The sequence below is a fragment of the Acomys minous genome, assembly GCF_964271855.1.
Source record: "Acomys minous genome assembly, chromosome: 4".
Classification (NCBI taxonomy): domain Eukaryota; kingdom Metazoa; phylum Chordata; class Mammalia; order Rodentia; family Muridae; genus Acomys; species Acomys minous.
In genome coordinates this window covers 71,147,823-71,174,250 of record NC_140486.1, presented here as the reverse complement: position 1 = coordinate 71,174,250, position 26,428 = coordinate 71,147,823, and the positions used below count along the sequence as shown (strand labels likewise).

General features: G+C 45.3%; 1 protein-coding gene across 2 annotated transcripts in view; it reads left to right on the top strand.

Annotated features, from left to right (window-relative positions):
- Window positions 1-22,668, top strand: part of RIOK3 (RIO kinase 3) — a 29,387-nt gene extending 6,719 nt beyond the window's left edge. For both annotated transcript variants that reach the window (XM_084780731.1, XM_084780732.1), the window contains exons 2-13: window positions 1,102-1,217; window positions 1,943-2,088; window positions 2,179-2,286; window positions 3,756-3,865; window positions 6,393-6,536; window positions 10,960-11,087; window positions 15,223-15,420; window positions 15,910-16,069; window positions 18,638-18,718; window positions 18,809-18,898; window positions 19,809-19,916; window positions 21,163-22,668. In XM_084780731.1, the coding sequence (XP_084636857.1) occupies window positions 1,102-1,217; window positions 1,943-2,088; window positions 2,179-2,286; window positions 3,756-3,865; window positions 6,393-6,536; window positions 10,960-11,087; window positions 15,223-15,420; window positions 15,910-16,069; window positions 18,638-18,718; window positions 18,809-18,898; window positions 19,809-19,916; window positions 21,163-21,270 (1,497 nt within the window). In that variant the 3' untranslated portion in view covers window positions 21,271-22,668. The remainder of the gene's footprint in view (window positions 1-1,101; window positions 1,218-1,942; window positions 2,089-2,178; window positions 2,287-3,755; window positions 3,866-6,392; window positions 6,537-10,959; window positions 11,088-15,222; window positions 15,421-15,909; window positions 16,070-18,637; window positions 18,719-18,808; window positions 18,899-19,808; window positions 19,917-21,162) is intronic.
- Window positions 22,669-26,428: the final 3,760 nt, after the last annotated feature.

Sequence of the window (26,428 nt, the reverse complement as noted above, 5' to 3'; positions counted from 1 at the left end):
AGTTGGAAAAACATTTTATGGCTGGTTCTGGGTTCAGTTTTAGCCTATACTTAGACATTTTAAGGATAATTGACATTTTTTTGTTTTTTGTTTGTTTGAGCCAGGGTTTCTCTGTGTAGCCCTGGCTGTCCTGAAGCGCACTCATTAGACCAGGCTGGCCTCAAACTCGCAGAGATCCTCCTGCCTCTGCCTCCTGAGTGCTGGGATTAAAGGTGTGCGCCACCATGCCCAGCTGGCTTGACACTTTATAATGAGCAACAATTTTATGCTTAGATTGGAATTAGGCGTAATTTATGATTGGGATTTGAATTGTATTAGTTGGTAGAATTCATTTATTTTTCTTTTCTGAGACAGTCTTGCTTTGGTGGCTCGGGCTGACCTCAGCCCCACAGCAGTCCTGCTCCTTCAGTCTCCTAAGCACTGGAGCGATAGGAGTAAACCATGCGTGTCATGACTTAGCCTAGTACCATAGGAAACTCTACCAGGGAAGTGAAGTCATCAGCAGAGAAGTGAGTGGGAACAAAGGGAACCCTTGAACTCCTTGTCTCCTGGGTGATGCTGTGTAATAATCTGGTACTCTTTTTTTTGTTTGTTTGGGGTTTTTTGTTTTTTTGTTGTTTTTTTGTTTCTTGAGATAGGGTTTCTCTTGTAGTCCTGGCTTTGTAGACCAGGCTGGCCTCGAACTCACAGTAATCTGCCTGCTTCTGCCTCCCAAGTGCTGGGATTACAGGTGTGTGCCACCACCCCTGGCAGTCACCTGGCACTCTTTCAGCCCTGAAAGCACACCTACCAGAAGGCCAGGTGCAGCTGTCTGAGTTTACTTCCCCTCCGCGGCTTGCACTGGGATGGTAGAAGGGGAACCTCACTCCCACGCATTGTCCTTTACCTAGCATGAATGGTGGTGCTTATTTACAAAAGTAAGTAAGTGGAAATTCAATTAAAAAAAAAGATTTGTGCTGAGAGATGCTTCCTTTAAGGTGAATTTTGTAAATAGCTAATCACTCATTTTGTTAGTTTTAACTAGTTTAATTCTCAAAAGATAACCTCATTTTTGAGTTATTTTGTTACTATTATAAAACTTCTTCTCTTTTGTTTAAATAGTGCCCGTGGGCTACTCCTCCAAACACAGTGTCCTGTTCACTGACTGAGGTGATGAGCGAAGAGTTGGCTAAAGAGCTACAGTTGGAAGAAGAAGCGGCTGCCTTCCCTGAAGTTGTGTATGTGACACAGCGCTTGCTGTGACAAAGCTTTAAAGTCTGAACTGGGGACTGTCTTTACAGATGAGTAAGAGCACATTCAGAAAGTGCTGCGGGAGAAAGAGCACTGCACTGAGTTCCTTCCTGATTCTCAGGGCAGATTGAATATCTCCTAAAGTTCTGGACATTCAAAAAGCACTCAGAAAATTTCAGATTTTAGAGTATTTCAAATTATAATAATTTTTTCAGGCCAGGAATCAGATCAGCTTAGGCTATGTAAATCATCCCAAAGTCTGAAAACTTCAAAATCCTAAGTACTTTTGGTCCCAAGCAATTCAGACAAGAGCTTCTGAGTTTGTATTTTCTTGGACAAATTACTGTTTCTCTGGGTTTTGTTCCTGTTAATGCAACAGTTGAACTATTGAGGTATAGTTTTCTAGTGTTTGTTATCTGTCTCTTCATTAGTTTTCTCTCAACTTTGGCTAGACCACAGATGAAAAGCATTCTGGGTCTCCATATGAATTTCCCGACTGACCCCTTAGGTGTCTCTCCCAGCCCTCTCAGTCCTAGCTGCGGCTCTGTGTCAGAGTTGGCCCTGGGTCTAAACAGGACATGGTAAATGCTTTGGTAAATTCTTGCCCCTCCTTCAGTGCGATTTTAGCATTGCAAAGATGCTTTCTACTCTCTAAGTCAGTAGCTGTTCGCACAGCACATCAGATCCGCTTATATCACCTTATTTTGCATAGTGTTGCTGAAGGACCATTTATTTCTGGAGAAAACGTTGACACTTCCAGTGACCTAATGCTGGCTCAGATGCTACAGATGGAGTTTGACAGAGAATATGACGCACAGCTTAGGCGTGAAGAAAAAAAGTTCAATGGTGATAGCAAAGGTACTGTGACCTTATTGTGACATTGCCAGGGGGAGGCAGGAGATACTTGTGTGTACGCCTAATCAACTGTCAACCATTTTTACCTTTAAGTTTCCATTTCATTTGAAAACTATCGGAAAGTGCATCCTTTTGAAGACAGCGACAGCTCTGAGGAGGAGGTTGACTGGCAGGACACCCGCGCAGACCCCTACAGGCCAGGTGCTTCTTGTCTCAGGGCACAGCTGAGGAGGGTAGACCCCTACAGGCCAGGTCCTTCTTGTCTCAGGGTACAGCTGAGGAGGGCAGACCCCTACAGGCCAGGTGCTTCTTGTTTCAGGGTACAGCTGAGGAGGGCAGACCCCTACAGGCCAGGTGCTTCTTGTTTCAGGGCACAGCTGAGGAGGGCAGACCCCTACAGGCCAGGTGCTTCTTGTTTCAGGGCACAGCTGAGGAGGGTAGACCCCTACAGGCCAGTGCTTCTTGTCTCAGGGCACAGCTGAGGAGGGCAGACCCCTACAGGCCAGGTGCTTCTTGTTTCAGGGCACAGCTGAGGAGGGTAGACCCCTACAGGCCAGGTGCTTCTTGTTTCAGGGTACAGCTGAGGAGGGCAGACCCCTACAGGCCAGGTGCTTCTTGTTTCAGGGCACAGCTGAGGAGGGCAGACCCCTACAGGCCAGGTGCTTCTTGTTTCAGGGCACAGCTGAGGAGGGCAGACCCCTACAGGCCAGGTGCTTCTTGTCTCAGGGTACAGCTGAGGAGGGTAGACCCCTACAGGCCAGGTGCTTCTTGTTTCAGGGTACAGCTGAGGAGGGCAGACCCCTACAGGCCAGGTGCTTCTTGTTTCAGGGTACAGCTGAGGAGGGCAGACCCCTACAGGCCAGGTGCTTCTTGTCTCAGGGTACAGCTGAGGAGGGCAACCCCTACAGGCCAGGTGCTTCTTGTCTCAGGGTACAGCTGAGGAGGGCAGACCCCTACAGGCCAGGTGCTTCTTGTTTCAGGGTACAGCTGAGGAGGGCAGACCCCTACAGGCCAGGTGCTTCTTGTCTCAGGGTACAGCTGAGGAGGGCAACCCCTACAGGCCAGGTGCTTCTTGTTTCAGGGTACAGCTGAGGAGGGTAGACCCCTACAGGCCAGGTGCTTCTTGTTTCAGGGTACAGCTGAGGAGGGCAGACCCCTACAGGCCAGGTGCTTCTTGTTTCAGGGTACAGCTGAGGAGGGTAGACCCCTACAGGCCAGGTGCTTCTTGTCTCAGGGCACAGCTGAGGAGGGTAGACCCCTACAGGCCAGGTGCTTCTTGTTTCAGGGTACAGCTGAGGAGGGCAGACCCCTACAGGCCAGGTGCTTCTTGTCTCAGGGTACAGCTGAGGAGAGCAACCCCTACAGGCCAGGTGCTTCTTGTCTCAGGGTACAGCTGAGGAGGGCAACCCCTACAGGCCAGGTGCTTCTTGTCTCAGGGTAGAGCTGAGGAAGGTAGATCCCTACAGGCCAGGTGCTTCTTGTCTCAGGGCACAGCTGAGGAGGGTAGAGGAAGACGGTGTTTCCCGTGAACTCGTTCAGACTTGTGTTGATATTTGAATCTTGTTTGGTAATTCACTCTGTTAGAGTCAAGTGTCTCTCCAGGCAGTGCTGAATGTAAGACTTTACTCTTTACTCTTTTTATATTCTTGGCTTTTCTTAATTGCTTTTAGCAAAGCCAGTTCCTACTCCCAAAAAGGGTTTTATTGGAAAAGGAAAAGACATCACCACTAAGCACGATGAAGTAGTGTGTGGAAGAAAGAACACAGCAAGAATGGAAAATGTAAGTTATAGAAAGTACTGTTTTCAACCAAGATGCTAAATAGATCTGTAAAGTAGCATTCTAGTCCAGGTAGTGGGAGCATGCCTATAGTCCCAACACTTGGGCAGCAGACCCCTGTGATCCATCTACATAGTGAGTTACAGGCCAGCCAGGGATATGGAGTGAGACCCTTTCTTAAAACACAGAGCAAACCAGCCTACAGCGTTCTAGATACAGTACAACATATTTCTAAAACTTGATTTATTTCTATGGCCTCATGCATAGTTCAGGCTGGCCTCAAGCTCATGATCCTCTTCCGCCCCTCTGCGCTGGTGGTGTTCAGCACTCGAGCTGCCAGGCGCTTTAGATGGCAGGATTACTGTCAAAAGCTCGGTCACGAAACACAATATAAAGAACCTAGAATAAAACCCTATGATGATATTTTCAAAACTAACTTGATTTACAAGATTCTAAAATTAAGAAATAAAGCTGAGCAGCTGGTTGGTGGTGGCAGCGCACACCTTTAATCCCAGCACTGGGGAGGCAGAGGCAGGGGGATCACTGTGAGTTTGAGGCCAGCCTGGTCTACAAATTGAGTTCTAGGACAGCCAGGGCTACACAGAGAAACCCCGTGTATAAACACCCCACTCCCCAGAAAAGAAAGGGAGTCAAGCATGGGTGGCCTATGCCTGCACTCTAGAACTTGGGCGGTAGAGGAAGGAGGACCAGGAAGCAAAGGGCATCCTCCGCTTCATAGTGATTTCAAGGCCAGCATGGGCACATTAGACCATGGGTGTGTGTGTGTGTGTGTGTGTGTTTGTACTTGGGAGGCAGAGGCAGGCAGATCTCTGTGAGTTCAAGGCCAGCCTGGTCTACAGAGTGAGTCCAGGACAGCCAGAGCTGTTACACAGAGACCCTGTCTCCGGGGGTGGGGGTGGGGGGGGTTGGGGGGGGGTTGGGGTGGGAGTAAAGAATGAATGAATTCTTAGTCCTTAGGGTTTTGTTTTTAAATACAGAATAGCATTTCTTAGGACACAGCAATGGTGATGGCACAAGAAATAGAAGGAAGAAATGCTTATACTTTTTAGACTTTGTTCCTTTGTGGTACTGGTCTTGTGTATGCTGAGTAAGCCACTGAGCTCCACTCCCAGCCCCATGCTTTTGGAAATTTAAAAAAAAAAAATTATGCCTGAAGTAACTCTGTAAAACTAAAAATAAAACATCATTTTTAGAAATGTATTTCTCAGGGGCTGCAGATATGGGACAGTGGTTCAGAGCACAGAATACTTGTCAGTTTTCCAGAGGATCTGAGTTTGATTCCCAGCACCCACATCAGGAGGATCCTGGAGATCTGACACCTCTGGCCTCCATGGGCACTCACATGTGCATGTGCATGTGCATGCACACCTACGCACAGTTAAGAACTGAGCAGCCAGGGGCCTGGAGGGACGGCTCAGCAGTGAAGAATGCTTGCCCCTCCTGCAGAGGGCTTGGGAGTTGTTTCCCAGCACACACATGGTGGCTCACAACCACCTTAGCTCTAGCTCCAGAGGATATATGTTCTTTTTAGTTTCCATGGGAAATAGGCTCGTGCGCGTGCGCATGTGCGCGCGCGCATGCACACACACACACACACACACACACACACACACACACACACACACACGTGTATATGAAAGACAGAGACAGACGAAAGTCAGACAGGTGTTCAGGTGCTGGTGGAGGCCGGAAGAGGGTGTTGGATCTCCTGGCACTGAAGTTAATACTGTGAACCTGTTGACCTGGGTGGTAGGAACTGACTCAGGTTCTCTGGAAGAACAGGTGTTCTTAACTGGGATGCCATTTCTCCAGTCCCAAAGACATACATTTTTTAGAAAGTATTCAGTAAGAGTGCAGACCTGAGTACACAAATGCATGCCAAGTAACTATCTCACTGAGTGTGGTTGTGTTGTATTCGGGCTGGAAATGTTCTGCGTGGCTCTGGAGCAGTGCTTCAGCAAAACTTAGTTTTGAGGGAAAAATCACCTAACCCTGTCTTCTGACATGGTAGCTGTCTTTGCTGTTGAGCACTTAAAATTGGTGCAACTAAGGAAGTAAATTTTAATCAACTCAGATTTAAGTATCCAGAGGGGGGGGCTAGCAGCTACGTAAGTGGACTGTGCAACCCTGTAATTGCCATGGACATGACTGGTATAGTTTGCTGTAGCGACTTAGTCTTCAGAAAGAATGGTGAAGTTGTATGTCTTTAGTAAGGTTCGGGGTTGGCTTTATATTGCATAAAATAAGGCACCAAGCAAATGCTGAGGCAATCACCTTTGATATGGTGAGGTGTTTTTTCTGCATAGATATTGCCTTCCTTTGGGCTGCAGTTTCTTCGGTGTTGCTCCTCTGTGTCAGGGAGCTCTGCCCCCTGGAGACCCTGTGGGTTCTGTTTCTGCATAAGGTCATCTGTTCAGTATGAAATCAGCTTCAAGACTGACTTCTCACTGCTGTTTTCAACATTGTCCACAGATGAGACATTTAACTGCTGATTTTCTGTCTTTGTCAGTTTGCACCTGGCTTTCAGGTAGGGGATGGAATTGGGATGGATTTAAAACTATCCAACAACGTGTTCAATGCTTTAAAACAACATGCCTACTCGGAAGAGCGTCGAAGTGCCCGTCTCCATGAGAAGAAGGAACATTCTACCACTGTAAGCATTTTTAGCATCTCCCCTACTTTGATGGAAAAGTCATTTAGAAACTTAATGTTTGAGGGAAAAAGAATAAAACAAAACTTCATGATTACTCCCCATCCCCTCCTCCTGAAACTGGTTTTCCAAATCAGTGCTACTGAAGTGACTTTGCTTTTTGGCATTTTAAAATTTAACAGAACAGGGGGCTGGAGAGGTGGCTCAGTGGTTAAGAGCACTGTCTGCTCTTCCCGAGGTCCTGAGTTCAATTCCCAGCAACCTCATGGTAGCTCACAACCACCTATACTGGGATGTGACGCTCTCTTCTGTCAAGCAAGCATACATGCAAATGGAGCACTCATACACATAAATAAATCTCTTTTTAAAAAAATTTAACAGAATAGCTAATCAGTTATTCAAAACCCACATTATGGAGTTTTCAGTTTCTAGAAGTAGTGCTGCTAGGCACTTAGGATTTGGTGTAGAAGGTGAAGGCACTCTCCCTGTGTGGCCCCTCACAGGAAAGCAGTGCTCAGGACAGCACCCATAGCTTAACCTCCAGCAGCGGCCACTGTCTACAGTTGGCTCACCTGTGGTTGTGTTCCAGGAGCCAGATGTGATGGCCCAGGTGGCAACTGGTGGTTTGGCTGCGGGATGCACTGTTAAACATACCGCAGGCCAGGCTGGCACCCAAGGCTTCAGTGGGGTAGTAATATTGCACCTTCAAGCCCTGGATTTGTCTACCAGGGCCTTTAAGGAACCTAACTGGCTAAGCAGAAGCAGCTGGTGGCCCTTGATTTCATGAGGTTTAACAAGTTTCAGTGTGTCCAGAACCTGTATGAGGTTAAGCCCCGCTAGTGTTTTAGTAAAGTGGAAACATTTCAAACCTGCTGGGGACTGGCTGGTCAAGGAGTTCAGATTGAGCTGAGGTGGCCCATGTCTATAGTCCCAACACTTTGGAATTGGAGGCAAATGTACAGCTATTGCCATGAGTTTGAGGTTAGCGTGAGCTTCACAGTGATTTCCTGGCTAGCCTGGACTAGTAAAATCTTACCTTAAAAAATTAGTTACACATTAGTTGCTTTATGGGGTAATGCAGTTGAAGAGATGTTTGAAAATTGTTTATAAAGGCTGGAGAGATGGCTCAGATGTTAAGAGTATTGGCTGCTCTTCCAGAGGTGGAGTTCAAGCCCCAGCAACCACATGTTGGCTTACAACCATCTATAGTGAGATATGGTGCCCTCTTCTGGTGGTGTGCAGGTACACATGCAGGCAGAACATTGTATACATAATAAATAAATAAGTCTAAAAAAAAGAAAAGGAAAGGAAAAAGAACTGTTAGCTCAGTTGATAAAGTGCTTGCCTAGCTACAGGCAAAGCCAACCTAAAATATATGAGACACAGTCAAATAAAAAAATAAATAGAAAATTGTTTATGAAAGTATAATGTGTAAACTGAGTTAAACTCTGGTGAAACTTGCTTGGTAGACCAGGCTGGCCTTGAACTCAGGGATCTGCCTGCCTCTACCTCCCAAGTGCTGGAACAAATATCGTGTGCTACTATGTCCAGCTATTTTTTTTTTTTAGTAATAATCTTATTGCTTCAGAATGTCATGTCTATAGAGAGGCTCACTGAGATAACAGAAAATTTGTGGCTGAGAAAATGGTTATGGCTTCCTTAAGCCATCTGAGTGATGATATTTGTGAATTAATTAGAATGAAGGTTTTTCCCCCAAAAGGTTATGTTTTAGCAACAATGACTTAGAGTGTATACTATACATTTAGTTAAATATTTCAGATGTTTAAAGATCTACATAATGTTTTGTGTATGAGAATTTTGCCTGTGTGTGTGTGTGTGTGTCTTTGTACCATGTGAGCACCTGATGCCCTTAGGTCCCCTGGGACTGGAGTTAGAGACGGTTGCAAACTGCCATGTGGGTGCTGGGAAGTGAGCTCAGGTCCCCAGAAGAGCAGCCAGTGCTCTTAACTGTTGAGGCATGTCTCCAGCGCAAATGTTCCAGTTTTTTTAAAAAAAGATTTATTTATTTTTATTAATTGTGCAGTGTCTCTCCTGTTATGCATGCCTGCAGGCCAGAAGCAGGCACCATATCTCATTATAAATGGTTGTGAGCCACCAGCTGAACTCACGACCTTTGGAAAAGCAAGCAGTACTCTTAACCTCTGAGCCATCTCTCTAGTCCCATGCCAGATTTTTAAAAGAACAGGTTTTGCCTATTACATTGACACTTACAACTTCTTGTAATTTAATAGTCTCTAATGTTTTACATTAATGAAGATAATATCTATTTTGAAAATAACAAAATGACTAGAGTCTTTAAACACTAGTCTTCTATTAATGAAGATAATATGTGCTATTCTGACAGTAAGTGAATGTACTGAACCCTTAGAAAAGCTATATGAGTGCTGGAGACACAGCTCAGTGTAATGTAAGAACGTGTATTTTTTTGCAGAGGCTTAGAATTCAATTACCAGCACCCTCATCAGGCAGCTCCAGAGGATGCCTTAGAAATATACAGATACACATAAATAAAAATAATATATTAAAAAAAAAACTCTGTCCAGGACAGCCAAGGCTACACATAGAAACCCTGTCTCGAAAAACTAAAAAAACAAAACAAAACAAAACAAAAACCAAAAAACCAAAAACCAACCAACCAACCAACCAACCAAAAGCAAAAAAATAAAATAAAAAAACCTCTAAGACTACCCAGAGACTTATTTAAACTTTGTTGGTAAAATAAGATTTTGATTAAGCCAGTGTTTGATTTGTTTTAACTTCCAATTTTTTGTTTTTGTTGTTGTTTGTTTGTTTGGTAGGTTGTTTAAGATAGGGCTTCTCTGTGTAGCCTTGGCTGTCTTAGACTTGGCTTTATAGACCAGGCTGGCCTTGAACTCACAGAGATTGGCCTGCCTGCCTCCCCTTAGTGCTGGGATTAAAGGTGTGTACCACCACGCCTAGCGGCCAGTTTATATTAAGGGCAGAATGAGGAATTTATAGCCAAAGAGCTCCCTTTCAAGGCCCAGGAGGCAGGGAACCACCTAGGGTACACAGGGCAAGATGGCACAAGTTTGATTCTGGCTCTGACTGAAAGGGAGAAGTTGTTGTCTTATAGCCTCAAACTATCTCTGGAGGTATTTATGAATTCTACATTCATAAACAAGAGACCTGGGTCCCTATTGGAGGGTACCTAGCTAAGTAGAGAAGATGCTACAGGTTAATCAAGAAAGCTCAGGGGTTAGGGAAGGAGAAGGACTTTGTGAATTAAGTCTAGAGATTTACCATCCTTACACATCTGCCTGGCACCCCAGTTGTATCACTTACCACCTGTGTTCACTGCCCCAATCCATGTTTGCTGTAATCTTGGCTTCTGTCTAAAGCACAGTTTGGGGGAGGAGCACATTGCTGTAACAGGAAGGAGACAGCAGGCAATGTGACCCCTCACTCCTCGGGTCCCTTCTCATGCTCTGTCTCTGGAGGGGAGCTGTGCTGATGCCTCCTACTCAATTTTCTCTGGGGCTGCTTGTTTATTTTGGGGGTTACCAGAGGTCAGGGGAACGCTCCAGTGGACAGAGTCCTGAACACTGGGTCTGTGGCCTCTGAGTTTAATATGAAACATTGCTGAAGCCATGGAGCCACCGAGGACCCATCACTGTCTCTGTTCCTTGTCTACTTCAGTGTCCTCCCTCGGAGGAGGGGAAGGAATGGAGGATGAATGTAAACGTGTGGTGCCGGACTCAAGGTTTGGCTTTCCCTGAGGAGACTCCTCCTTGAAGAGACCCACATCATCTTTCACCAAGCAGGGGACTAGAGCCATGAAGCCAAGAGTGCTGTGAGAGGGGAGGTGCAGCCCTTGGCCAAAACAGATGTTCTTTGGGAGGCTAGTTCTCCTGGTGCATCAGGACACCTCTGCATGTGCAGACTCATGGGGAAACTGGAGGAGAATGGGCTCATTTCTCCCTGAGGTCAGTGTGGAGGAGGCACAGCGGAGGAGTGCTCATCTGCAGATGCTTCCACAGCAGGTTATGGCGGGGCCAGAGTCACTGACACACGGTCTTTGCCTGTGTCCACGCTCAGAAACACTCATCTCATCGGCTCCATGTCCCCATCTTGGGCAGTGTTCTTCATTGGTTCACCCGAGCTTTGGCCATGTGTTCCTATGGCTAAGCTGTCAGCACTTGAAGACCCTTTGGGGCTATTTCTCAAAAAGCTCTGACCCTTGAGGTTGTCTGCCTCTATGGTCCAGACTTGGGACTGTCACCAAGCCCATGTCTTTAGCTTATGACACTGGAGTTGAAATCCAGGGGCCCCTGAGGAAGAAGTGCGTCTCAGTCATGCTTGTTCAAGCGCCTGCTTTGCATATACCCTTTAAAAAGAGACTCTTCTGTGATGATCATTTTCACTTATAGTACTTTATCTCTTACAGGAAAAAGCAGTTGATCCTAAGACACGCTTACTTCTGTATAAAATGGTCAACTCTGGACTGTTGGAGACAATCACTGGCTGTGTTAGTACAGGGAAGGAATCTGTTGTCTTTCATGCATATGGAGGGAGGTAAATAAACCACCACCACCACGGAGTGAACAAACACCTTCTCCTCAGGACTGATGGATTACATACGACCAAGTTTCATGCTGCACAGCAAGTAGAGTCATGTAGAAACCATTATTGTAGAAAGTTTAGACATTGCTTTTTATATTGTACGTAAAAGATTTAAATGCCTGTTGATCAAGTCTTTGCCTTTAGTTTTCTTAATTATCTTTACACACGCACTCATCACACACACGTCATATTGAATTGGATTGTTAAGTTCTGGCAAAGAAAAGAATAGAAAGTTATACTGCGCCAGGGGATGTAGTGTGGGAGCACATGCTTAGCATAAGTAAGACCCTGGGTTCAATCAAAAGGGAAGTGTGGGAAGGGGTTTGCATTTTTCAGCCTCTGAACAAGTTACACTTATCCCCTTACTTCATGGGATTTTGTAGGGCTCAAGGGGATCATAATTCTTGGCATTAATTTTAGTAAACATTTATGTCTTCCTTTATGTTTGTTTATAAATTTCAACCCAGGCTTCCTTGAAACTAGACAGATATGACATAATATGCAAATTATTGTAAGAAAAAACAAAACAGTGTTGACAGCCAAATGCTAGTTGAAGAAATACATAGCACACCATCTGCATCTGCTTATCCAGATGGATATTCCATGTGTGTTTGCGAGAGTCCTTTAAAGGAACAGCAAAGGTTGTGGTTAAGAATTACACACATGTACACATACATATGTATATATTTTAAATGGGGGGAGGCTGATTTATTTGAGTGGCTCAAAAGCTGTGTTCTGTTAGTCCAACAATGCTTGTCTCCTGATGAAAAGGACAAGAAACTGATAGTTGTTCAGTCCAGGAGACTGGGTGACCCAGGCGTCCCCATCTGGTGCTGGAGTCCCTGGGAAATCTGAGGAGCTGCTAGTCTTCAGTCTGCATTGGAATCATGAAGAAGTAGGTTCTCATCCCGGTGAGGGGACACCTCAGCAGCGGGACAGATGAACGTGCCATTGAGAGAGGGCAAGCAAGCCTTCTTGTCTCTTTATGTGAGCTGCTACCAGAAGAACGTGCAGCCAGGGTTAGGGTGGATCTTCCTCCTAAATGATCTGATCAAGAGTAATGCCTCAGCCAGGCAGTGGTGGCACGCTTGGAATCCCAGCACTCGGGAGGCAGAGGCAGGTGGATGTCTTTGAGTTTGAGGCCAGCCTGGTCTATAGAATGAGTTCAAGGGCTACATACCTAGTGAGACCCTGTTTGGGGGCGGGGGGTGGGGGGGCGGGGAAGGAGAAGCAGCAGCAGCGCTCACAGCATGCCAGCTGTTTGGGTTTGGGTTTCAAGTACTACGAAATCGACAGCCAAGATTAGTCATCACTCTACGGGTCTTTAACTCTAGATGTGCAGCACTATGCACTATGTGTGTTGTTGCCCTGGGTGAGGTGGGAGGGAAGGAGGGAGTCTGTTTCAGGTTTGCAGTCAAAGCTTTAGCTCTATCTGTAATTTTAGTACATATTTCAGTTTTGTGCTAATCAACAAATTTGTGCTTTTACCTGACAATAAGTTTAGAGATACAGGGAATAACATGGTATTAACAGAGAAGATGTGGTTAGGAAGGGCTTTAAGCTGGCAACGGAAGCCAGACCAGATGCACATAGGTAGTCATAGCCTTCTGGGAGTGTAGAGCCTACGGTACCACGGAGAGAAGGAGCTGGGTGTGTTGGTGCACACCATAATAATCTCAGCACTCGGAGGAGGCAAAGGGACTGGGATTCCAAGCTCATCCTCAGCCTCGCAGTAGAAGTGGGACAATCCTTTGCTGAGTTCCTGTCTCAGAAATAAAGACCAGAAACTTAGAGGAAAATGTGATTTGCCTAAGGGATTTGGACATGTTTTGCTTGGAGAATGATGGGATGGATTGTTGAATTGGACTCTGATTTTTGTTTAAAATAAGGTTTTGTTTACTATGTGGGTAAACTGCCCAATGGTGGAAAGCTCGTCTCAAGTCAGCCTGTTCTGTGTGTAACAGATTTAGGGTGTTGGGGACATTTCTGTGTACACTTTAATCTCTTCCTGACACCTGCCTCATGCACGTGCCAGTATTTGAGCAGCTTCCATGTGCTGGCTGCTGTAGGTCCTGCACAGTACACTGCCCATCGCCGATGCCTTCGAGGTTATGATAGGCAGACAACACCAGACTGCTATGCAAAGTTTAAGCAGGACAGTGTCATGGGATTGATGAGTAGAACAGGGCTGTCTGATGAAGGGACACTTGAGGGACATCTAGGACACAGGGAAGACCAGGTTGAACTCATTGCAGACTAGAGAGGAGGCCAGGAAGTGGGAGCTAGGACAGGAAGGACTGCGAGCCTGGAAGCGGTCGGTATCTAAGCACAGCGGGAGCCGAAGGTGGGATTTTTCTTTTCTTTTTTTCCTTTTTCTTTCTTTCTTTTTTTTTTTTTAAGATGTATTTATTATTATGCATACAGTAATCTGCCTGAATGCACACCTGCAGGCCAGAAGAGGGCATTAGATCACATTATAGATGGTTGGGAGCTACCATGTGGTTGCTGGAAATTGAACTCAGGGCCTCTGGAAGAGCAGCCAGAACTCTTAACCTCTGAGCCATCTCTCCAGCCCTTGGAATGATAGTTAAAAAAAAAAAATCTTAGCTGTGGATATAGTTCAGCACCGACGCGGTGTGCAGAGTCCTGGTTGAACCCCTCGAATCATGAAGTTGTACAGTCATGCTTTTGTCTCTGTGGTAGTGAAGTAAAGAGTAGGAAGCTACGCTTAGCAAGCGTAGTCAGCAGTCTGCTGTGGGATTGGCTGTGGGGTGCTCTGAGCCAGCGTAGCCTGCTACTATCTCCTGAGGGGAGAGCCTAGGAAAAGTAGGCCTAGGAAGCTGCCATTTGGTTTTGGTTTTGGCATGGAAAGTTGAAGACACCTGCTAGACATCCCAGCAAACCAAGTATGGGCCCGACGTTCTAGAGAAGATGAGGACCAGGTAGAGAAAGGTGAGTGTTCTCCATAGATAGAGGGCATGGCACCAGAAGGAAGGGGCCTGCTGAAGGACTCTGAGCTTTTGAGGCCGGATGGAGAAGTAGCCAGGAGAGTGCAGGATTCTGTGCTCTGGATGCACTTTTCCCTCCAGCTTAGCATGTCTGCAGGTATTTACAAGTAAGTGCTGCTGTAGTTCCATCCGTGTTCCTTCCTTCCCACTTAGCACCATGATTCAAACCTCTGGGGACAGCCCCAGCCTCTGCCTCCCTTACTCCCCCTGTTCTAACAGTCTGGCCCCTCGATCTTCACGAAGCGTGTCGTGAGAGTACCATGCTTACAAGCCTCTTGACTCCTGCTGCCTGTGGAGGAGTGGCCAAGCTCTTTGCAGTCTGTCTCCCTCTTGTCCTGTCAGTCATCTCTCCCTTTAGTTTTCTCTCTCTAGCCAAGGCTTACCTGCAGTGTGTCACATCCTCAGACAGGCCCTGTGTCTTTGTTAGTACTGCTCAGAGTCTGCCCGTGGACCTGGTTCTGTTTGCAGCGCTCCTCACCTTGTCCAGCCTCGCTTGCTCCCTGTCCGCCATGTGCTTCTTCTGCACCTCCTGCCTCTTGCACTAGCAAGGCAGGACCCCATTACTCACCCTTACGCATCTGCCAAGGAAGAAGCAATTATGTTTAAAAGGCCGCTCTATGTGTCAATTTTGTGGAGTTTTGCTCCCAAATCATCCACAGTCATAGTAGTTTGTTTTAAGAAGTATGTTTTCTCATACTTGTCAGGACTGATTCTATAGTTGTAAATACAGAACACATTAAAGGTTGATGAAAAGTATCTAACAGTTCCTTTGAAAGTATGTTTTAGTAAAAGAAACAAAACTAGGAGCAATAGTGTATGTCTCTAGTTCTAGATCCTGGGGAAGCTGAGGCAGGAGGATCACTTGGGTCAAGGAATTCCAGGCCATTCTGGGATACATAGCAAGACCCCTAAAACCTAATCTTTTATTAAGATATACAACTTGACTTTTTTGTAAAAGTGAAACAGATGACACTTTGAAACAAAGTAGGCCTACTTGAGTGGGCTAGAGTATTTTGAAATGGTCTGACTGTGAGCTGGCAACTTACATTGACTATGCTCTTCTTTCTTCTTCCCTTTAGCATGGAGGATGAAAAGGAAGATGGTAAAGCTATACCCACAGAATGTGCCATTAAGGTATTTAAAACAACCCTTAATGAGTTTAAGAATCGTGACAAATACATTAAAGATGATTTCAGGTTTAAAGATCGCTTCAGTAAACTAAATCCACGTAAGATCATCCGCATGTGGGCAGAGAAAGAAATGCACAATCTCACAAGGTAAAGAAAACAGTCAGCTGCAGGTGACCTTGGGAATTGCGCTTTGTACCAGGACTGCTAGCTAGGCCAAGATCCATGCTGTCCTCCAAGCTGATTACAGAGAGCAGAAGGCTTTGACTTTCTAATGCTTCATGAGGCTTTTTGTCAGAAAATATTTCCATGTTTTGAACCAGAATTCATGCTCTGTGAATGAAATCCCCTTTTCTTTCTTCATTGACACTTAAGGGAAACTAAGGCATCGTCTCCCTGTTGTATCATATATATGCAACAGACTTTCTGAAGAGTCACAGTGCACGCAGGGTGCCTGCACACCTATGCCACCCTTTACATGATGTCATTGTTCCTGTCAGGTTTCCCTTCAGGGCTACAGCTTACAGTTCTGTGTAGAACATAGTACCAGGGCCACAGGCCCTAGTTAGGTGTTTGTTGAATTAATGGCATATTTCCTCCTTCTGATCTTTATATTCTTAATTATTTCTTTCTATACAGGATGCAGAAGGCTGGAATTCCTTGTCCAACAGTTGTACTGCTTAAGAAGCACATTTTAGTTATGTCTTTCATTGGCCATGATCAAGTTCCAGCCCCTAAATTAAAAGAAGTAAAGCTTAGTGATGAAGAAATGCGAGTCGCCTACTGTCAGACTCTTCATGTAAGTAACGCCTTCAGAGCGTGTGCGTGGTGACTGTGGACACTGTGCCTTAGACCCAGCTGCGCGAGCCTGTCTCAGTAATGATGATAATCTTTTTAAAATCACAGAATCACCTTGTGAAGGTAGCATGAGAAGGATAAACAGAATCTTGTGAAGGACTCTTGCCGTTGAAGCTTTCTTTAGCCAGGCATGGTGGTGCGCACCTGTGCTCTTGAGAAGGCAGGGACAGGAGGAGAGCCACAGATTTGAAGCCAGGCTTGTCCATATACTAAGTTTCAGTCAAGCAGATACATAGTAAGACCCTGTCTGAGGGGGTGAGTGGGGAGTTGACTTAGGGACTGTGAGCATTTACTGCTCTGTAGAGGATAGGTTCAGTTCCCAGCGTGTTAGGTGGGTCATAGCCACTGCAGTGCTAGTCCAGAGGATCTGATGCCCACACAGCGCATACAGGAGCTCACACACACACACACACAAAGTAAAGATAAATAAGCCTTTAAAAAAAAATTAAAGCTGCCTGTAATCCTGCAATTTGGGCAGCTTTGGCTGAAGGGTCTTAAGCTCAAGACCAGCTTGAACTCCTTGGTGAAAGCCTATCTCAACAAAAAGAATGGCCTTTGTGTCAATCTGTTTGTGTGCTGGCTTTATTTATTTATTTATTTATTTTTACTTTATTACTTTTTTAGTATCTATCTTTTTTTAAATTTGTTAATTTATTCATATTACATCTCAATTGTTATCCCATCCCTGTATCCTCCCATTCCTCCCTCCCTCCCTCCCATTTTCCCCTTACTCCCCTCCCCTGTGACTGTGACTGAGGGGGACCTCCTCCCCTGTATATGCTCATAGGGTATCAAGTCTCTTCTTGGTAGTATGTGTTGGTTTTAGAAGAGATTGATGGAGCTAGAGAAAGCTTCATTCGTAGCATTAATGACTTAGAATAGGAAATCATTTTCGTTGGACTTCAGCCAAATTTAGCAGATGGGCTCCCACTGTGTCTGACTCCTTAAAAGTTAGGGTTCTTGAGCAGTAAAGAAATGGCCCATAGCTACTGTTGGGAGATCAGAGAGAAGCAGCTTGGTGGCATGGCAAAATGACAAAGAAAATGAAGATGGTAAGGAGTGACAATAGCAGAGGGTACAGGTGCTAGATTAGAGCGCCCGTGTCAAGAACCTTGACAGTTACTTTTGTTTGGGTATGACAACTAAGTTACACCTGAGGCCTCCAGCTTAAGAAAATGTCCCTGATGCTGTCATTACCCCTCAGCAGTGTTGTCAGTGAAACTGGAGAAACTTCTGTGCATGCTGCACTGTGTGGATGGAGCCTCTGTGTCCTACAGCAGCTGGTGTTAAGCCAGGCCTCTCTGATTATATCTGAAGTGGTGCAGGATCCACAGCCCTGGTCTCATCACAGTGCTTCTGGTCCCGGATGCAAACAGGGAACTTGGGGCAGGGAGTGGACCTAAAGCCAGTATACCTCTGTGCAAACCCAAGGCCGAGTTTGCAGCCCTAGGATCCCTGTAAAAAGCCTGGTACTACAGTATGTGCCTATAATCCCAGCCCTGGGGAGAAAACAGGAGCTGCCAGGGGCTTGCTGGCCAGCCAGGCTAGCTGGAGCCACAAGCTCTAGGTTTACAGGGAGACGTCGTTTTAAGGAGTAATGCACCCAACATGGACCTCTGGCGTCCACATGCATGCATATCCACACCCCATATGCGTACATTCATGAATACCTACACACAAACAGGAGACACAGTTAAAGAGGTAAACCACCCACTGCCAAGAGAAGAACAGTGAAAATAAAAGAAACCCTTTTCTGTCTGCTTTGGGCAATGAGGTGACTGGGGAGGAGATGAAGCGATGAACTTTTGTTATTTAGTTCTGTTAGGGGTTGCAAACAAATGGTTTCAAGAATAAAGTTAGGGGCTATCACCAATGATGAGTGTGTAGTGCTACTTAAGTTAAAGGGCTGTTAGCCACATGTGCTACACACCAGTAATAGGCAGTCTAAGGCAGAAAGTTCATGAGTTCAAGGCCACTCTGTGCTACATACTAAGACACTGGTTCACAAACAAGAACATCTCTCCACTGTGACTGGCAGGAAATATTTTTCACTTGGAATTGTGAATGCTCCATGGAGGTCAAAGTGAGACACTTGTCCTTTACAGAGCGACATGACTTGCTTTGGTCCCCTGCTTAGGCAACAGATGCAATTGGGATCTGACCCTTGTCCTCATATTGTTGTCACACCAAGGAAGTAGCATGTGACACTATTTCTCTGACAGTTTACTCTGACAGTTTACCTTCTGAGTAACACTAATAGCAGCGAAAAGGAAGGAAGATTTGCTTTGAGGCTATAACTCAGTTGTAGAGTGTGTATGTGAGTCAGTCCTTGGGCTCAATTCATTAATGTGATAAAACAAAAATAAATAAGAAAGAAAATGAGTTTTGAATTTGTTTTTCTGGGAAGTATTTGTTGAGGTGTTTATTTTAATCAGTAATTTAACTCATTTAGTAGAGGTAAGTTAGAACTGTGCCCTCGTTTCCTGAATGTTCGCCTCCCTTTTCACAGTTGATGCAGCAGCTATACAACGAATGTGCTCTTGTGCACGCTGACCTCAGCGAGTATAACATGTTGTGGCACGCTGGAAAGGTAAGTGGCACATCCAGTTAACATTGAGAGTACACGTCCTGATGTAAACAAAGAGTGCAAACACTTCACTCTGCGCTTTATGTTATCCAGGTCTGGTTGATTGACGTGAGTCAGTCAGTAGAACCAACCCATCCCCATGGCCTGGAGTTCCTCTTCCGCGACTGTAGGAATGTTTCTCAGGTAGGTGGGCATAGTGATGACTACTACAGGACCTGATGGGTTCCAATGTTTTCCTCACTCCTAAGAGGAGCGTAGTTTTAGAAATTGAAGGAAGGGCTACTGGCTACCTTCAGGATAAGGAGGTAAAGGAGAGTTTTCAGAATTCACTCCTTAGGGACTCTTGAGTCCACGGCTCACTGGCCTCCATGTCTAAGAGACGAAATTTCTGGCTTGGCTCCTGCATCCACTTAGTGCATGCGTAGTGCATTAGCCAGAGCTGGAAACACGAGAGGCTGCATGCTTCCTCCCACTGTGGTCCCTATGAGAAGGAGGACAGCCTTTGCAGTGGAACAGTGGCTGCTCACTGCCACCTTGAAACCCACTCCTTCAGGGCAGAGTTGGGTCGCCTCTGGTCCCCATGTCTAAGGGAGAGGATGCTAGCAACAGATCCAAGTGAGAGAATAACTTTGTACCGGAGGTAACCTGTGGGCCTGCTAGAAAATTGTAACTGTCCGTGTGTGGTGGCACACACCTTTAGTCCCAGCACTCAGGAGGCAGAGGCAGGCGGATCATTGTGAGTTCAAGGCCAGCCTGGTCTACAAAGGGAGTCTAGGACAGTGGGGCTATACAGAGAGACCCTGTCTTAGGGGGAAAATTGTAACTCATGGGATTCAGTGAAGGTATTGCATCTTTATATAAAGTAGGACCAAAGTAATTGTACACAGGGCACTGCATTTATCACTGAAGATGAGCTACCAGGAAGCAGATCAGCTGCTAATGACGGGCAATACCAATAGAGCGTGGGCTAGTTAACCTTGAGAAGGAGCCCGGATTAGGGCTGCAAAGTGGTGAAGGGGTTTAGTGGCACCTTGTGCGGGCTGGTTTCTGAAATCTTTGCTGGTGTCTCTGACGGTGTGCGTGCCATTGCTAGTTTTTCCAGAAAGGAGGAGTAAAGGAGGCGCTTAACGAGTGGGAGCTGTTCAATGCTGTTTCTGGCCTGAACATTTCAGCAGACAATGAAGCTGATTTTTTAGCAGAGGTGAGTGGCACACAGCTCTTTGCCTTGCTGCTGCTGGGGAGCTGCCCAGAGCAATGCTACACACACACACACACACACACACACACACACACACACACACACACACACACACACACACTTCACAGAGTTCACTGTGTTTAAAATAAGTAACAACAGCTGGGTGTGGCGCATGTCTTTTTTCTTTTCTTTCTTTTTTTGTTTTTGTTTTTCAAGGCAGGGTTTCTGTGTAGCCCTGGCTGTCCTGGACTTGCTTTGTAGACTGGGCTGGCCTCGAACTGTTAGTGATCCACCTTCCTCTGCCTCCCTGAGTGCTGGGATTAAAGGCGTGCACTGCCATGCGCCGCTTGTGGCACACATCTTTAATCCCAGCACTCAGAAAGCAGAGGCAGGAAGATGCCTGTGAGTTCTAGGGCAGCGTGGTCTACATAGTTTATTCCATGCCTGGGGTCTCAAAAGAAGAGATGGGTGACACAGTCCCAGCATAGCTTTATTTCTTCCCTTTGAAGAAGGGGGACGTTGGGTAATGTGAAAACAGTACCTCATGGAAACTACCTATCTGCCCTCAGAAAATGTTAGGACACCACATACAGAAATATTCCTTCGTTATAGAACCAGAGCCACAGGCACAAAGAGACAGAAAGCCAGATTCCTTCAGAGAGCTCGTGAAACCTTAGGACAGAAGCTAAACAGCAAACCACAGCTAGCTGTGGAGCATCCTTTGATCCCAGCTTCCAGGAGGCAGAGGGTAGTGGAGCTCTGTGAGGCTGAGGCCAGCCTTGTCCACAGAGAGAGGTGATATCTGTAAAAAAGGCAGGATGACCAGCATTTTACCTGCAAAACAGAGTGGTTAGTCTATTCTGGAGTTTTCATGTGAAGCTTGGTGTTTGGCCAAGCTCTGGGAGAGTCTAAAGCCAGGCAGGAAGTGGCAGAAAGCTGGGAGCTCAATCTGCTGATGACTGGACGCTTTGTAGAGCACAAAGCAAGCCTGACCTGATTCTAGTTGCTGGCTTCATGGAGATACTCAGGACTGACTTTGGTAATATCAAGTAAGAACTACAGGTGTATGTGCACACGTCACACACAGCGCAGAGGGTGTGGGGAGGGGGAGGGAGATGAGAGAAAGATTCTAACTCAAGATGAGCAACATAAGGACCGGCGAGGTGTCAGAGAGGAGTATGCACCTCGGCCAGGTCCGTTCCTATAAAGGCAGAACTTGATGGGGGGACTCGCTGTATTGGTTTTGTAGATAGAAGCTTTGGAGAAAATGAATGAAGACCATGTTCAGAAGAATGGAAGGAAAGCAGCCTCGTTTCTGAAAGATGATGGAGAGCCCCCTGTGCCGACTGCAGAATAGCACCAGCCCGCTGCTCTCCGCCAGCACGGCAGTGACTGCCTGCTGACACAGCCAACAAGTGTGGGTGACTTGAAAACCAAAGCAGGAGTGGACAGTGTTGCTTCTGTACTTCCCACTTGTAAACCCACGTGCCAGATGTGTGGAATTTTTAACTCGGCATTGAAAGAATAAAATGTCACTACCTCTCATCATACAGAAAAGATAATATAATTCTTTAACAGGTATTGATGTGTAGCCGAAGGAGTCTGGATTTTACACAACTCATGATCTGAAATGTCTGGATGAGGATTTTTAATAGGCAGAGTTTCCCAGCATGGGAGGGCAGGGGAGGCTTGACGGCTGCACTGTGCTCCCTCCTGCTTTCTCTGGTGTCTTTCTGCAGTTGTCATCATTCTCAGTTAGCCCTATTCTTGCAGACCGTGACTGGGATCCTGGAGACGCTAGTGGGTGTTAGAGATTGGCTTCTGACTGGATGGTGGGAATGCACATAAGCAATGTGCCGATGCGTATCATCAAACTGCATGGAACTCTACGTTTCCATCTCACCAGGAAAGATGACATAGGTCTCTGAAAGAGAAGTATAGAAGGGTCTCCTAACTAACTAAAATTTAAATTTTAACTTTTAGGTTTTCTTCATTTAGGTTAAGTGGTTGAGATTTAACTCATCTACATTTATAATGAAAATGCAAAGTATCTGGGTGGGAAGAATGTAAGAAGCATATTTGATACATTTTTAAAAAGCAGTGAAACAAATTTCAGTTTACATTTCCCTAAAATTGCTCATATATTGATTGCTAATCCTTTGGAGAAAAGTAGAGCAAAGTAACTGGAGCTATTAAGTAAGTGGAAGAGAAAGCCTATACACAGAATGACTCAAGCAAGGAGCTGACCAACACCTTAGCCATCTGGTCTCTTTACCAGTCTTTACACTTGGCTGGACTCCAAAAAGGTGAGCAGTGTCCTGGAAACCGTTGGCTGCTTGCTCTCACTTCATTGCCCCCATTCTGGGAGGCAGATTGGACCCTAAATAGCATAACTTTCTGTCTGGTTACAAAGAATAATCTAAATGTAATTTATATTACAAAGATTTTTAACATTATTTTAAAATGCCAAATATGTTCTTTCTAGGATTATTTATTTTTGTTTCTGTTATTCTGCTTATAGTTGCATTTCAGAAGCGTGTGGCTTTACCTGGCTCATCCCACTTCTGAGATGTTTGCTACTCTGCAACAAAGATTTAAATGATGACCAATTATTGGCTGTAAAGAAATTCCAGAGAACTCATTTGAAACAATCATTTAAAACTTTGTTTTCTTTCTTGACATATTCTTTCTCAAACTATTGCTTGGAGTGTGCTGTGAACTTGCCTTTCTAGAAATTAAAAATGAAGAGATCATTTTAGAATTGTTTCATTGTGTGGTTTATTCCTATTCCATATTGTAGTGTCCTGGCAGCCTTTCTATAGCAAAGTAAGCAGGGCTATTTTACACACAGCGCTTGCGTGCGTGCGTGCGTGCGTGCGTGCGTGTGTGCGTGTGTGTGTGTAGTTTCTCTGTGTAGCCCTGGCTGTCCTGGACTCGCTTTGTAGACCAGGCTGGCCTCCAACTCACAATGATTGCCTCCTCTGCCTCCCTGAGTGCTGGGCTTAAAGGTGTGCACTGCACTACCACATCTAGCTCATACATGACTTGTTTGAGTTTTACTTACAAAATACTTTACAGACAAGTTTTTTTCCTTCTACCTGGAAAATGATATAGGAGATACTAGTTTGATAAGTAATCCAGTAGAGTGTATATGTGTATGTAATAGGAATAAAATGTGCCTCATTTTATTGACAGTGAAACATAGATATGATTAGAGAGAGTTTCTATTTCAATAAGATATTCATTACCAGATCCCATCACTTGGGAGGCAGAGACAGACAGATCTCGGTCAGGTTGAGGCCATCCTAGTGTACTTAATGAATTTCAGGCCATCCAAGGATACATAGTTAGACCAAGTCTCCAAAGCAAACAAACATCCTAAAAACTTAAAATCTCAGCACTGTGGGGATGAGGCATGGAGTAAGGCAGGAGGATTGCTACAAGTTTGAGGCCAGCCATAGACTCTACCTAAGAAAACAAAACAAAATGCATAGACAAGGAAAATGAAGTCAGGCAGCTGATGGGGAGATGCTAAGTAAGGCTGACTCCTTTAGGAAGATGGTGACTATAGTGATTTGGATGAGAAGGGCCCCCAAAGGCTCATATATTTGAATACTTGGTCCAAAGTTGGTGGAACTCTTTGGGAAGGACTAGGGGGTGTGGCCTTGTTGGAGAATGTGTTGTCACTGGAGGTAGGCTCTCCAGACGGGCCGTTAGGAAAAAATGCTGTCTGCACATGGGGAAGTCCCAACATTTCTAGCACTTGAGATGTATGAAGACACTCAGATGAGACACTCATCTGATTATATTTTCAGGCCTTAGTTTATGGAGGTATATTTTTTAATTGGATTTTTGTAGGTTTTACATTAATATTTAGTAAGTATTCAAGATTTGGAGCTACAGAAATGGCTCAGTTGGTAAAGGCATTTGCCACCAAGCCTAATGACCTGAATTTGCTCTCTGAGATTCACATGGGTCTTCTAGAGTACAGCCAAACGAAGAGATAATAGTGCAACCGGAGTGTGGCCAAGTGTGGAGATAACGGCACACATTACGACACTATTGTGTCATAGTAAAATATAAGGTGAACTTGACCTTCTGGGAAGGCTTGTTAGGTCAGCTATGAGTAGCTTGTTCTAGGAAGGAAGTTAAAAATTTTTTAACTTAATTTTACCTTATGAACAAAGATGGATACTGAATAAAAATATGGCTTCAGCTATGTTACAAACAGGCCTGCTGGGCATAGTGGCGCAGTGTGCCTTTAATCCCAGCACTCAGGAAGGCAGAGGCAGGCAGATGCCGGTGAATTTGAGGCCACCCTGGTCTACAAAGCGGGGAGCCCAGGACAGACACGGCTACACAGAGAAGCCTTGTCTTGAAAAGAAACACACACACACACACACACACACACACACACACAGGAGAGCAGGCACAGGGTCCTACCTGAGTACCGTTATAATGTGGCAGCTGGTTTTCCCTAGAGCAGTGGAATACAGGACAGTAAGGAGTCACAAAGGTTTAAACAAAAATGTTTGCGATCTTAATATAATAACATCCTTGTCCCCCTTCCCTTTCCCCTCTCCAAAGCCTCTCACACTCCTCCTTGCTGTCTTTCATTACTGTGTCCTCTAGGGATGCCTCACAAACATGGTTACCCAAACACTAGCTGAACAAGTCATCAATAGATGTGCTAACGTGCACGGGGTAAAGTCTTTCCCCACTGAACTGAATTCAGTTAGTCACAGAGCTGAACAGAACATCTGTGTGCAGAGGTTGGACTGTTCTAGAAGCGGAGCCTTCTTACACTCCATCTTGGCCTGTCTTTAGCCCTCTCAGTAGCTGCTCTTAGTTTCTACCAATCAAAACCCAAGGATGTCATCAGACAGCAGCTGGGAGACTTAGCAGGGCTTCCCTCTCTTTTAGTCCACCTTCCTAATGCTTCCACCAGTATATTTTTAGAGTGTCTTAATTCTTGATTTTCTTTGCTGTTAACTACAAAAATGTAATGAAACTGCTTTCACATTGGAAAATGGAATTTGAGGTAAGCTACAACTGTTCCTGTACCATGGTCACTCATATTTGGGTTCAGAGTAAATGTTCTCATCCTACTAGAAGTTAGAGTTTTGTGAGTATGGCGTGTGTGTGTGTGTGTGTGTGTGTGTGTGTGTGTGTGTGTGTGTGTGAGAGAGAGAGAGAGTGTGTGTTCCCTATTAATGTCACCTATACTCCGAAGTTGCATTTTATCATGTACTATCCTCTTGGTTCATGAGTCAGCCTTGTGCAGCTTGGAAGTCCCTGTTTCCCAGGACTGCCAAGGCCGTAAGTGTCAAGAAGCAGACGGCACTGAAGGTGGTGTTGGATGCTGGCCATGGTGATAGCGTAGCTACCATTCCCTCACTCCCTCTCCTTGCCCTGATCTGTCTTTCCTGAGAACTTGGTTTTTTTCAAACCCACTGTCCTCATATGTTTATACATATTACACATTAACTGTCATGAGATAGTTACCTACTTACTTCACTGCTGTTTCAAGCATCATGACAGCTTGGAACATTTAGGCAGATGCTCAGTTATACTTTAAGTGTATGAAAGTTTGATCATAACTGTGTGGTTCAAAGGCGAACAAAACAACAAAGAAGATGAACCAGGGAGGACATGATAGGGAGCCATCTTTCTGTGTGTGTTTTGTTTTTGTTTTTTTATTTAATTAATTTAATTCAGATTACATTTTAATTGTTATCCCATCCCTGGTATCCTCCTGTTCCTCCCTCCCGCTTTCACCCTATTCCCCTGCCCTATGTCTGTGACCGAGGGGGGCCTCCTCCCCCACTATATGGTCATAGGCTATCAAGTCTCATCTTGGTAGCCTGCTTATCCTTTCTCTGAGTGCCACTAGGCCTCCCCACCAAGAGGAAGTGGTCAAATATGGAGCACCAGGGTTCATGTCAGAGTCAGTCCCCGCTCTCGACTCAACTGTGGAGAGTGTCCTGTCCATTGGCTGGATATGGCTAGGGGTTCGATGTTTACTGCATGTATTGACCTTGGTTGATCAGTAGTTTGAGCAGAACCCCTGGGCCCAGATCTGCCCATCATGGTGATGTTCTTGTAGGTTTTTAGGACCCTCTGGATCCTTCTGTTTCCCCATTCTTCCATACTTCTCTCATCTAGAGTCCCAATAGGATGTATTCACAACTATTCCAATCTCCTGGTAAGTGAAGACTTTCATGTGACATGCCTCCTGGGCTAGTGTCCAACTATAAGTGAGTGTATACCATGTGAATCTTTGTGCTTCTGGGTTAAATCACTCAGTATGACCATCTCTAGTCCCATCCATTTGTCCACACATTTTGGGATTTCCTTGTTTTTAATAGCTGAGTAGTATTCCATAGTGTAAATGCACCACAGTTTCTTTATCCATTCTTCAACTGAGGGACACTTAGGCTGTTTCCATGTTCTGGCTATTATGAATAAGGCAGCTATGAACATGGTTGAGCATATGTCCTTGTTGTGTGGTGGAG